The 13,414-nt window shown below is 38.5% G+C and overlaps 2 protein-coding genes across 2 annotated transcripts; one reads left to right on the top strand and one right to left on the bottom strand.

The window, feature by feature from the left end:
- The first annotated feature begins 2,994 nt into the window (after positions 1-2,994).
- LOC112709432 (uncharacterized) lies at positions 2,995-4,164 on the top strand. The gene has a single exon (XM_025761317.1). It carries the CDS (start codon positions 2,995-2,997, stop codon positions 4,162-4,164), a length of 1,170 nt encoding a protein of 389 aa, XP_025617102.1.
- A 3,183-nt stretch (positions 4,165-7,347) lies between these two features.
- On the bottom strand, positions 7,348-10,911 carry LOC112711490 (NAC domain-containing protein 78). The gene is made up of 6 exons (XM_025764158.3): positions 10,424-10,911; positions 10,022-10,299; positions 9,551-9,745; positions 8,562-9,164; positions 8,348-8,477; positions 7,348-8,200 (listed from the first exon to the last, which is right to left on the bottom strand). The coding sequence occupies exons 1-6, from the start codon at positions 10,575-10,577 to the stop codon at positions 7,809-7,811; spliced, it is 1,752 nt and encodes a 583-aa protein (XP_025619943.1). The 5' UTR covers positions 10,578-10,911; the 3' UTR covers positions 7,348-7,808.
- Positions 10,912-13,414: the final 2,503 nt, after the last annotated feature.

The following is a 13,414-nucleotide window of genomic DNA, read 5'->3' as shown; positions in this document are numbered from 1 at the left end:
TTTTCGTTGAATGAATGTAAGTTCATCCTCTTCTAAATAATTTTATACCATTATGTGTTTCTTCTTCTTTGTTTGATTTTTTTTTATTCTTGTTAAAGGAATAAAACAAGAAAAAACTTGAGAAGATAAAACAAGAAAAAAAAAGATGATGATGAAAAAGGAGAATAAAAAGCAGCAGAAGATGAGGAGAATGGAGAAGAGTTTTAAATTAGGCAAAATTTATCAGCACACATACACCGAGAATTTTTAAAAAATACACCAAATAACTTCATGTTACACCCAAATTTACTGCAAATACAGAAAAATATTTTCTCCAATGCAGAAATTTTATATTACATTCAATTCAAATCATCAACGATGAAACATTATTCACCTACAGAATCATAAACTACTAATAAAAAAATTAACTAGAATCGAACCACACATCAGCTACTTGACTGAATTCAAAACAATAATCAATTTCGTTCAATTGATAATCTAAACTTAAATTATTCATTATCTTCAACAACGAGATAAGGAGGAGAAGGAGGAAAAAGAATGAGAAGAAGAAATTCCAATGAAAAAATGAGGAGGAAGAGGAGGAGGAGGAGGAGGAGGAGGAGGAGGAGGAGGTGGTGTTGGTGACAACGATAACGAAAGAAGAAGAAGAAGAAGAAGAAGAAGAAGAAGAAGAAGAAGAAAAACGTGCACTCGTTGATTGAAAAATCTGTTAAATTAAAAGGCGCGTGAAATCGACGTGCTAGAAGAAGCGCGCGTCTGAATATATGGGCTTGTATGGATTTCTGTGACTTCGAGAAGTTCCCGGAGAATTCAAAATACCAATGGTAGAAAGTAGCCATAGCCACCGTCCTTTTATTTTTCCACCTTGATACGTCATGAGTGGCGGTTATGTCAAGGGAGGGCATTCAAGATCTCATACTCCAGACACATTCCATAGGAAAAGACAAGAAGATGAACAAAGATTGGGAAAAAAAGTCAGGACAGAGTCCGAAGGAAGACACTTCACTGGAAGAACTGAATCAGCCTTTATCCCCAGAGTTGAAGATTGGATGATTGGATAAGGGAAGGAAAATGAAGCCACTGCCATTATGGACGCTCCTAAAAGATCCTTCAGCGACACCGTTAGGGGAGGAAAGCTACCTATGGAAATGGAAGAAGATGATATATCCTCCTCTTCGGAAGATGAAGAGCATATGGAGGAGGAAGAGGAGGATGCCAGGAGGAGCCAAAAAGAACAAGAGAAAGAGAACCTGCAAAAAGAAAAAACTGAAGATTAGGGTGGAAAAAGTGGAAGCCATTGTAAATTTTGCCATTAATGAGGCAGCCATGAAGAAACTCAGAAATCCCTGGTGGGAGACCTTGATCATTAAACTGTTGGGGAGGAAGATATCTCTAATGGCTTTAACTAGAAGATTGGACGCTATGTGGAGCAAGATGGGAAGCATAGATGTGATTGATATAGGAAATGATTTCTTTATAGTGAAATTTTATTCTCAAGAAGACCTCGATTTCGCATTAACTGAAGGCCCTTGGAAGATTTTTGACCACTATCTCTCAATTAGGCAATGGAAATCGGACTTCAACCCTATTGAAGCAACGATTGACCAGATTGTAGCATGGGTAAGGCTTCCGAGATTAGCTATTGAATATTACGATGGAAATATGCTAAAAAAGATTGGTGATGTTATTGGAAGGACTCTTAAAGTGGACACAAATACGGCTGAGAAAAGCAGAGAAAAGTTTGCAAGGCTTTGTGTGCAGCTGGATCTACATCAGGCTTTAATCTCCCAATACTCAATAAATGGGGTTCGCTACAAGGTAGAATACGAGGGTCTATACAACATATGTTTTGGATGCGGTATGGTGGGACACGAAAAGAGCGCCTGCCCAAAAGTTTCCAGAACAGAAGCTAACAGGGAGGTAGCCAACGGGAAAAAAGAAAGCGTAGTAGGAGGAGGAGAAGGACACAACCAGGAGATCAGCACCCCTAGAAATGAGGAAAGCAGTGTAGAAATTATAGAAAAAGATAAAGGCAAACAAGTCATGATAGAAGAAAGTGACAACTATGGCCCTTGGATGGTGGTCCAAAGACCGACACGTGGAAGAAGGACAGGCAAAGGTGAGGCTAGTGGAAGTGGAGAAGGCAGTAATGGGATGAATGGAAGAGCTACTGTGACAGGTACTAGGTATGATGTACTGCAGGAAAAGAAAAATGAGGAAAACCAAGATAAGAATAACGGCGAAAAGAGTCATCCAGAAAAGAACTTGGTCGTATCAGCCACCCAAGCTGTAAAACAAGACTACAACAACCAGAAACACTAATGATAAGAGCCAAAGACCTATAGATCAGCACAAACAAAATGCTAACACCCTTCAGAACCAAAAACAACCCACCGCTAAAATAACCCAGACCAAAACCCCTAGAATCCCTCTTGGAACCAAAACCTGTGAAGGCAATCTAGCTCCACAAAGCCTAATAAATCATGATCCAAACCAGACCTTAAACCTGACCAAAATAATAGAGATCCCAAAAGTACCAGAACCAGTAAAGAACCAAGATCCCTCACAAGACACAAACAATGACCACAACCAGCCCATTATCATGCAAGACACAAACAATTACCATAACCAGCCTAATACCATGCACAATCAACACAATTGGACCATATCTCAGTCCCAGTCACAGGACACCCCCATGGAGGAATCTTTCATACCTGAAACAGGACAGATGGATGAAGACATGGGCGACCCTCCAAACTATAGCTCCCCAAATCTCCACTCTATTGAATCAAAAATTATGGTGGATGCACTAGAAGCATATGAAAAGGAGCAAGGTCTCGGAGGAGAGGAAAGAAGGAATAACCCAAGCGGAGAAATAGGCATGGATGCAGAGGATAAAGAAGACATGGGAACATCCCAGATGATTGGAGAAAACCCAGTAGGGGAGAGTATATAAGGAGTTTGCCTTGTTGAGGTACCAGCTCTCTTGTTACCATGATTATATTATCTTGGAACTGTAGAGGGGCGGCTAGTAGAGATTTCTGCCGTACCCTTAAGGAGATTATTAGGCAAAATAATCCTGATATAGTTATTCTTATGGAGACTAGATGTAGTGGTAGGAAAGCTCTAAGTGTAGTAAATAGTATCAGTATGCCTTATCACCATATGGAGGAGGCAAACGGTTTTAGCGGAGGCATATGGATTTTGTGGAGAGACCCAGGGATGAATGTATCCTTTTTAAAGTCTAGAAGGCAATATGTACATATGGAGATCAGACCTAATAATGATAGAAGCTGGTTTCTTACTGCTGTATATGCAAGTCCCCAAGAGCAAAATAGGAGAAGCTTATGGAAGGAGCTAAATGAAATAGGCCTGAACCAGAAGGGGGAGTGGCTTCTGGTGGGTGACTTCAATGAAATAGCTGACCCTAATGAGAAGAAAGGAGGAGCTAGGACTGACATAAATGCTTGTAGAAGATTTGCTAGTTGGATCCAGAATACTGGGCTGATAGATATAGGCTTTGTTGGTGCTAAATTCACATGGAGAGGCCCTCAATGGAATGGTTTGGAAAGGGTCTTTAAGAGACTAGATAGGGCGCTATCTAATGCAGATTGGAGGGTAAGGTTCGATGAGGCTAAGCTTGAAGTTCTAACCAGAAGGCATTCAGATCACCACCCAATTCTTATCACGTTAAATCCTTTCCAGAACCAGCGCATGGATCGACCATTTAGATATGAAGCTATGTGGAGCCTTCATCCTGATTTTGGTAATTGTATTGCTCAGAATTGGAAGGATCAGATGGACTTAAAACAATCTCTTGAAGATCTAACCGTTGCTTTGAAAGGGTGGAATAAGGAAACTTTTGGAAACATTAATAAGAGGAAGAAGGAGATTATGAGAAGACTGGGCGGAATACAACGAGCAACAGACTATGGAAAAAACTTGTTTCTAGAAAGACTTGAAAAACACCTGAATAAGAAATTAGAAGAGATTTTAGATAGGGAAGAGATGATGTGGCTTCAGAAATCTAGAGAAAACTGGCTCATCGAAGGTGACAGAAATACAAGATATTTTCACACAAGAACTACTATAAGACGAAGGAAAAATAAAATCCTTAAATTAAGGAATCAGAATGGGACTGGGAGGAAGATCAGGAGGAATTGATGAACCTTGCCATGAACTTCTATGAGAACTTATATAAAGAAGAAGGGGTTGTGCCAAGCCCTCACATCATAAAGAGCTACTATCCCCAAATTGATGAAGAGTTGAGTAGAAGAATGTATGCTTATCCTTCAAGAGAAGAGGTAAAAAAAGCCATTCACTCTATAGGATCCTTAAAAGCCCCTGGGCCATATGGTTATCCAAGTTTATTCTACAAACAAAACTGGGAGGTCATCCAAAATAGCACATACCAATTTGTTCAACAAATATGGAGGAACCCAAGTCTTTTGGAGTTCTACAACCAGACTCTCCTCACCCTGATTCCCAATATCCAAAATCCTGAGTTCATCTCCCAATATCGCCCTATCGCTCTCTGTAATGTGAATTATAAAGGTATCAGTAAAATTATTGTGGAGAGAATAAAACCTTTGTTGGAGGACAGAATCTCCCCGTGCCAGTCGAGCTTTGTTCCAGGGAGAAAAATACAAGACAATATTCTTATTGCAAAGGAGATAATGCACATTATGAAAAGAGTTAAGGGGAAAAAGGGTTTATGGCTATAAAGTTTGATTTCGAAAAGGCTTATGATAGGCTGAGATGGAGTTACATAGAAGGGTGTCAGAGAGATTTTGGCTTACCAGAAGAGATGATCAACCTCATTATGGCTTGCATTACTAATGTGACCTATAACTTACTTTGAAATGGAGGGAGGACCAGCATGATTTTACCCTCTCGAGGAATAAGACAGGGGGATCTGATATCCCCCTACCTTTTCATAATAACCATGGACAAATTATCCCAGCTTATAGAGGACAAAGTGGCTGGTCGAAAGTGGAAGCCGATGAAAGTTGGAAAACAGGGGCCTGCTATATCGCACTTGCTGTTCGCTGATGACTTACTAGTTTTTACTGAAGCTTCAGCAGATCAAATAGAGGAAGTCTGTGAAGTGATGGAAAGATTTTGTCAGGCCTCCGGCCTTAAAATTAATGCAACCAAAACTATAATATATTTTTCGAAGAATGTGAAACATGATAGTAGAAAAGAGATAGTTAATAAGTGTCAATTCCAAGAACAGCAACAGCTTGGCAAATATCTAGGAGCGACCTTCACAAACCAAAGAAAAGGAAAAGAAAGATTCAAAGATATTCTTCAGAGGGTACAGAAAAAACTGAATGGTTGGAAGGCCCAGTGCCTAACTCTAGCAGGAAGAATAACCCTGGCAAGTACTGCCATCACCCCTATTGCTTACTATGAAATGCAACACACAAGAATCCCAAAAGGAATTTGCAATGAAATTGAAAAAATGCAAAGAAAGTTTATACGGGGCGAAGTAGGAAACCAGAAGAGAGTTCATCACATTAGTTGGAGTACTCTGTGTCGCCCGAAAGGATAGGGAGGTCTAGGATTCAAAAGCTTCAACCTGATGAATGAGACTTTTCTATTAAAATTAATTTGGAGGCTCATAACAGAGAAGAATAGCCTTTGGGCCAAAGTATACCAACACCGGTATGAAGGAGAATTTGGATTCAGGACAGTACCTTATAGCAAGAAAATGGATTCCCCTCTTTAGAAGGAGCTGACTAAACTCTAGAGTGTCATGCAGGAAAACTCACACTGGATAGTTGGTGATGGAAAACAGGTTATGTTTTGGAAGCAAAAGTGGCTCAAAGAAGAAGGAATCTTGGCCAATCAGACAATTAATCAAGTGCCTAGGGATGAGGAGGGGAGAACAATATCATCTTATAGACTCGAGGATGGTAGCTGGGATGTGGTATCCTTAAGAAAATATCTTCCAACCAGAATATTGGACAGGATTAATAAGATGATTATTCCTGAAAATCAAGGACAAGATAATCTTTGCTGGAATCATAGTGTTGATGGAGAATTTACGGTAACTAGTGCCTATACGATTCTAGCTGGGATAACAAACGAAAAGCATGTCCTGTGGCAAAATCTTTGGAAATGAAAAGGACAAGAAAGAATAAAGGTATTTGCTTGGCAAATGGCACACAACAGACTTTTCACGGCAAGTAGAAGGGCTAGAATGATGAATACGGGTGATTCGTGTCATAACTGCCCAGAGCAAGCTGAGACAACAATACATGCATTAAGAGACTGCCCTAAGGCAGCAAGAGTGTGGATTCAAATGCTAAATCCCGGAGCTGTCCCCCACGTTTTTGAATTAGATTTAGAGGAATGGATAGTGAATAATTTGAGAAACAGATATGGAAAGGACTCTCAATATGAATGGACAGATGTCTTTCTAACTACTTGCTGGTGGATCTGGAAATGGAGATGTCAGAAAATTTTCAACCCTCCGTACTCCAGACCTAACAATCCTAAATTCCGAATTCTAGAATACATTACAAACTATAAGCAAGCCCTCATAAATAAAAAGCAGTCAAAGATAGTAAGAACAACAACAAAATAGATACATATAAATTGGAAACCACCACCGCAGGGGTGGGTCATACTTAATACAGACGGAGCATCTAACAATCGAACACAAAGAGCAGGATGTGGAGGTGTGTTGCGCACTTACTTGGGAGAGTGGATTGGTGGATTTGAAGCTAACACAAGTTATTGCAGTGCAGAGCAAGCGGAGATGTTTGGGATTTTCCATGCGTTGCGGATGGCTTGGGATATGGGTATGCGCCGAGTCATTGTGGAAAATGATGCAGAAGAAATTCTCAGGTCTATCACTAAAGAAAGAGGAATTAATCAGACACATGGGAGTTAAAGTTCTGCCATGTTTACAGAAAAGCCAATCGAAGTGCTAACTGGTTGGCAAGAAAAAGCTTGGATGGGGATTTAGGATTTAAGTTCGTGGACATAGCTCCCAAAAATTTAGAAACACTATTACAAGAAGATATTCAGAAAATTGTACTCCCTCGTACTCTTGATGTAATTCAAGACCGTAGCTAATGTTTTTCTTTCCTTGCGCTTAGGCCCCTTTTTATTACCAAAAAAAAAATTCATTTAAAAAATGACTAATATTTTTCCAGAAATACCTCTAAATAAATTGATGTAAGTTTTTTCTAGATCAAATTGAACCCAATTTTCAAATCATCAAATGTTATGCCTTGATAAAAAGATATTTGCCCGACGAAGATTACTTCACACTTGGGACAAAATTTATCTACAAAATGTAAGTATCATGAAACAGCTGAATAAGCACGCCATCAATTCTATGAAACATATATTCATTCATTCTGGTCTGAAAATCCCACTAATACAAGATATTCTAATGAATGATTAACCAACATCTTGGTAGCGAGATGCCCCAACTCTAAGCGTCCAACTATCTTCCAATTTATTATGGACAGCCACCCCTATAACCTTTCAGATGAAGTCCATCTAAGCGACCAAGACAAAAGACTATCTATGACAAAAAGACTATATATCTTTAGCTTTACTAATGAACACCTCCAATCAAGTCATGTTACGTCCCCACTTGATAGATAAATATATTTGGATGGGGTTTGTGTACAAGGAGCCAATGGGCGGTGGCTGGATATCAGCAGGCCGTTATGGGTATTCGTTGTGCAACTTTCAAATAGAGTAGTATCTTTGAGTCACAATGAGTACCATCACTACCAATTGATAACCAACCGCACCCCATTGTCTCACAGCAGACCCCATAACTCTCATTTTCCAGAATACATGAAGGTTCCAATTTTGCAAGTCACGGTGGCAAACAGAAATGAAAACGTCACCAGAAAAGCCCATCCATATGTCAGCACAAACAGAGTCTTGCCACAAAGTAAGCCAGAAACAGGTATCAAAACAACAGCAGAGATAATGGGATGGTTGAACCCTCCTCCAATCTTTTCCACCATCGGATTCATGTGATTGCCTCTTGCAGTAATGTTTGTAATGCTGACCATTCCTGCAGTTACATGAGTAGTATTTGAAGACTGAGGTGCAGAATGAAGCCGGAGTGCATCCTTCTTGGATGGAAGCTCTGCAGCAAATGCGGGAGCAGCTGGGATGTCTTCCAACCATTTCTTGAAGCGTTTTGCAATTGGATTTGCATCATCTGCCAGGCAGTGAACAAAGAGTTTCCTCATCTCAGTACAAATATAGGATGCAAGTTCACAAGCTACTTAGATCCACTAGAACACAAGCTTTGCATGGTATATGTGAGATTCTGGAGAAATTAGGATGCTAAGTGAAATAGTCTCACCTGAAGCAGCTCCTCCACGGCTAGAATTTGCTTCAAGGTCATGTTTGTTTGTCTTGAAAATATTTGCAGCTTCTCCCTCCACCTTTTGTTGTTTCTCCTCTGAAACATCCTTGGCCTCTTCCTCCACATTCTGTCAATGAACAAAGATGTTTAATAGGCAGATAAAGTCGTAATTAGTGTGGCAGGTAAATAAGCTACTGTAGCTAGATCTAACCTGCTGGATAAGAGGTGGTATCTGCTCTAGAATAGGGTGTTCACCCTCCATTGATGGAGGAGAATCATCAAAAGATATATATCTCAGAATATCATCATCTGGAAGTGCAAGATACTCATCTAACATATCCACAGCATAAGGATCTGTCCCAGGATAATTTCCCTCAGCTGTGTAGGGATCTGGCCCAGGGGGATTTCCCTCAGTTGCGTAGGGATCGGCCCTAGGGTGATTTCCCTCAACTGTATAAGGATCTGCCCCAGAGGAATTTCCCTCGATTGGGTTCAGAAGATCATCTGTTTCCAGGAATAATTCAGCACCAATCAGAGGATCAACAATGGAATCCATGAATTCATCTGAATTAACGTCACCATAAATGAATTCTGAAGAATTCCCATTATGGTTCATTTCATGATTTTCTAAACAGGTATCCTCAGCATATGGCCCAGTTACATCGAAATTCCGGCCTTCAGTGCCTTCCAAAGGTTTCGGAACTTCAACAAATTCTTCTTGATGCTGAGGATAGTGACTACACTCCCCATAAAAGTAGTTGGGAGGGTTTGGTGGTAAATCAGCACTTCCATCGACCACATGCGTACCAAGTTTCTGTTAAGACAATATTTCAAATCATCAACTTAGAACAGAAAGTAAAGCTGAAAAAGAGGATATCTACCATTGACCAAGGTTGACAGTATCAGACAATTCGCGATACAAATCGCATGAATAAATTTGATTCATCATCCCAGTGATACAGAAACAGGACAGAATCAGAAATGGGTACGAATTGCAAAATCAATCTTTGAAATCAGCCTAATCTCTATTGACCATACAAATCAATGATTTGACTGAGACAAAAACAAGACAATTAACATAACAATGTGGAAACATATGGCCACGCAAATCCTCGTGAATGTTAAGGGGCACACATCTGCATTAATGAAATATGACTATTATGAAATCTATCATCAGTGACTCGAAGATTGTATACGAACCTTCTCAAGGTCATCAGTTTCAAGGAAAGCATCACTCTGGTCAACAGACAGCTCAACCACAGGTTCATCAGCAATCGGTTCAAGCAGGTCGCCATCCTCCACCCAGTCCTCCTCTCTAAAGGGAGCACCATACTTCTCTCCATTCTTAGGGCCCATCCCGCTCTTCTCAAAAATTCTACACAGCACAAAAGCGTCCTTCGCCCACCACCACCACCAAAAACACAAATAAACCAATCAAACAAACAAACCTTGACTCTGCAAACACCCCCAGCCCCCCCCCCCCCCCCCCCCAAAAATAATAATAATAATAATAAACCCTCCCTCCATTTCCAACATTGTATCCAGCTATATTGAATTATAAACTTTCCAAACTTTCGAAACGCCAGATATTTAATTAAAAATACGAACGAATTTAGAAAGATTTCAAAATAAAAAATATAGCCGTGTTCAAATTCATATACATATATATACCAGCTGATATCCGACTTCCGCCAATTGCTCATCGACCATCCGGTACTCGTGCATAACCCAATTTGATCTTTTGCCAGTCGGGGCCCTTCCTTCATGGTAAACGAGGGTCTTCTTCATGCCTACTTGGCGATCGCCATACTTGATTTCACGATCCTTGCCGGTGGTCTTCCAGTAACCGTTGACGGTGGCGCGTTTTGTCTTCTCCCCCTTCTCGTACTTCTTGTCCAGAACCGTGAAGAAATACCATTCCAAATCCCTAGTATTCAGCTTCGACAATTCTAAAAAAACACATACAACAACAACAACCACCACCATAAAATTCTAATTTCACTATGAAACCCTAAGATACACGACACCGAAAACAAATTAGGGTCGAAATTCAGCTATTAAGAGAAAGCTAACCGGGGAGTTGCCATGGCTCATAGTCGTAGATATTGATGACGCCGATGTGGTCGTGGTGGTTGAGTTTTCCGATGACCTTCCGGCGGAGATAGTATTGAACTAGTTCGTCGTCCGTAGGGTGGAAGCGGAAACCGGGACCGAGTATTCGACTCATGTATGATTATGACGATGACGATGACGATGACGATGACGATGACGATTGAACAGCAGGTTAATCAGCTAAAAGAGCGAGCTTTGCGAGTATCACAGAGAGAGTGGTTTGAATTGGGGATTTAGGGTTCAAGGTTCAAAACGAGACCCGTTTTGAGTCGTTTTTGGTGATATAGAAAGTTCAAAGTTCCCACCCCATGTTAGAGGCGAAAGAAGGTTCTAGCACTTTACTACTTTAGTTAATACTTACGTAGATACTAAATAATACTTTTGTCAGCTAACACTTCCTAAATAATCAAGCTGCTATATTGAAGACGGATAAATATGGCAAAACAAACAATAAAACATAAAAATCACATAATAAATAATACTTCGTTAACATAAATGTTAAGAATTTAGATTTTCTAAATTTTAAATATATAAATTTTATTATGAAATAAATAAAAAATTTTAATATTAATATTTATTAATATTATTATTTTAATATAACTGAGATGATATATATATATATATATTCTTTTATATCTTGATGACTAGTGGTGTCAATATGTTAGGCCCTATAGGGCTTTGGCCCTACTTTATAGGGTCAGAAGAATAAAAAGTCGTTTAACTAATAGGGTCAAATTTTTAAAAAGTCCTCAGGGCCAAAAGTCCTCATGGGCCAAAAGCCCTAGGGCCAACCCATGGGTTACCTAAACCTTTTTTTTTTTTACATTCTCTATTTCAATAACATATAAAACTTATTAAAAGTCATTAGTTTATTTTATCATTTTATCATTTTTATGCGTAAAAATAAAAAAATTAAAAAATAAATGTTAATAATGTACATTGATCATATTAAATCCAACTTTTAACTATATATAGCAAGAAATCAAACATAGCATTTACTGTCTCATCACCCTTTTTCTTACTCTCTAGTATTTACCATTAATAATGTCTCTAGAAAATTAAAATAAAGTTGACACAAAAATTCATCATCTAAAATTATGAATGTTGAGGGGGATGCATCGTTTCTGTTGACACTTCTTCTTCATGAATTTCACCAATTTCATCATCTAAAATCAACCAATTAAAAAATAGTTAGAAATTTAATTTAAAATATTATTTGAAAAAAATAGCATAAATATTTACCATCATGATTTGGAACAAATCCACGTAACCAACTCCTTGTGCAAATAAGCATTTGAACATGCGCATGAAGAGTGGAACTTCTATATTTTGTTAAAACACGTCCACCAATACTGAATGCAGACTCAGATGCTACCGTAGTGATGGGAATACTTAAAACATCTCTGGCCATAACTGACAGAGTGGGAAACCTATCCTCATTAATCTTCCAAAAATTCAGCACATCATACTTCAAATCATCTTCATTGGTGTGAATCAAACCTTCTTTTAGATAAATCTCTAATTCATCTTTATCCTTGGAAGTTTGGGTTTCACAGTCAAATTCTCTGAACTCCTAAAAGATGTAGTATAAAGATTATTTAAATAACGAATAAACATAATAGGAGAAAAATAATACTATATTAAAATTAAATACCTTCATCACCATTTTGCTCTTCTTTGTAAGCCTTCCTTCTTCAGGTGACATAGGAGATTGATTACTACTTTGAGAAATTGTTGAACCACCAAAAGTATTTATGTACTCTCCATACAACCTTTTAAATTTCTCCAATACTTCATTTGCCTTCAATTCAAAGGTTGAAGGATCTAGTTTTTTGTAACAAAACCTCAAGAACTTTAACTTTAATCGAGGATCAAGAATTGCCCCAAAAGCCAAGACAGTGCTATAATCCTTCCAATATTTATCAAACTTCATCTTCATTCTGAAAGCCATGTTCATAATAACAACATCATCACAAGTTTGATTGTCTTCCAAAAGACATTCAATTTTCCAAACTTGCATAAAATACAAATTTGATGTTGGATATGATGAACCCGAAATGAGATTTGTAGTTTCATAAAATGGCTCTAAAAATTCACACATTTTTTTTGCTAAGCTCCATTCTTCATTTGTCGGACAATCTTTATAAGCTCCATCTACAACACTAAGGATGTCAAACGCTTTTTCAAATTTAATTGCACTTTCCAACATCATATATGTAGAATTCCATCGAGTTGGAACATCTGATTTTAGACCAACACCTTCTTCAATTTCTGCTTGCTGCACACAATCTTTAAATTTCATCATTCTCCCATCAGAAGCTTTCACATATTTCACACTCTCTCTTATTTTAAATAAAGCTCCAGCAGCCACCTTTAACCCTTCTTGCACAATCAAATTTAAAATGTGAGCGGAGCAACGCACATGAAAATATTCTCCATCGCAAAGCAAACTATTCTGCTTACGTAGATGAGTTTTTAAGATGTTTTGCATGTTGTCATTTGCAGAAGCATTATCTAAAGTAATAGAGAATACTTTCTTATCAATACCCCATTGCTTCAAAGAGTTAAATAAGACTGCTTCCATATCGGTTCCAGTATGGGGAGGAATCATTCGACAAAAATTCAAAATCTTACTCACTAGTCGCCAATTCTCATCAACAAAATGAGCTGTCAGACAAATATATCCTTCAGTGGTAGATGCTGTCCACACATCAGATGTCAAACAAATTCTATTAGGTATCCTAGACATCTTCTGCCTCAATTTCTCTTTTTCTGTTGAATAAATCATTTGAAGATCTGAAACTAAAGTGTTTCTAGAAGGCATTATAATCGTTGGACTAATGTAATTAATCCAATCTCTAATACCCTCATACTCAACAAAGCTAAATGCAAGATCATGTTTTGCTATAGCCTGAGCGAGTTTTTTTCTATGAACATTCTGATCAATTTTAG

The sequence above is a fragment of the Arachis hypogaea genome, chromosome 9 (genome assembly GCF_003086295.3).
Source record: "Arachis hypogaea cultivar Tifrunner chromosome 9, arahy.Tifrunner.gnm2.J5K5, whole genome shotgun sequence".
NCBI classification, from domain to species: Eukaryota; Viridiplantae; Streptophyta; class Magnoliopsida; order Fabales; family Fabaceae; genus Arachis; species Arachis hypogaea.
Note: the sequence above shows the minus strand (reverse complement) of the source record. Positions and strands in the feature narration are given on the sequence as shown.

Bases quoted from the DNA above. Each gene is read 5' to 3' on its own strand.
- LOC112709432 (XM_025761317.1), top strand. From the start codon at position 2,995: ATGATTATATTATCTTGGAACTGTAGAGGGGCGGCTAGTAGAGATTTC.
- LOC112711490 (XM_025764158.3), bottom strand. From the start codon at position 10,577: ATGAGTCGAATACTCGGTCCCGGTTTCCGCTTCCACCCTACGGACGAC. The intron at 9,746-10,021 runs GTATATATATGT...TGGTGGGCGAAG, and splicing joins CGGAAGTCGGATATCAGCTG to GACGCTTTTGTGCTGTGTAG. The intron at 8,201-8,347 runs GTGAGACTATTT...ACTGCCTGGCAG, and splicing joins CCGTGGAGGAGCTGCTTCAG to ATGATGCAAATCCAATTGCA.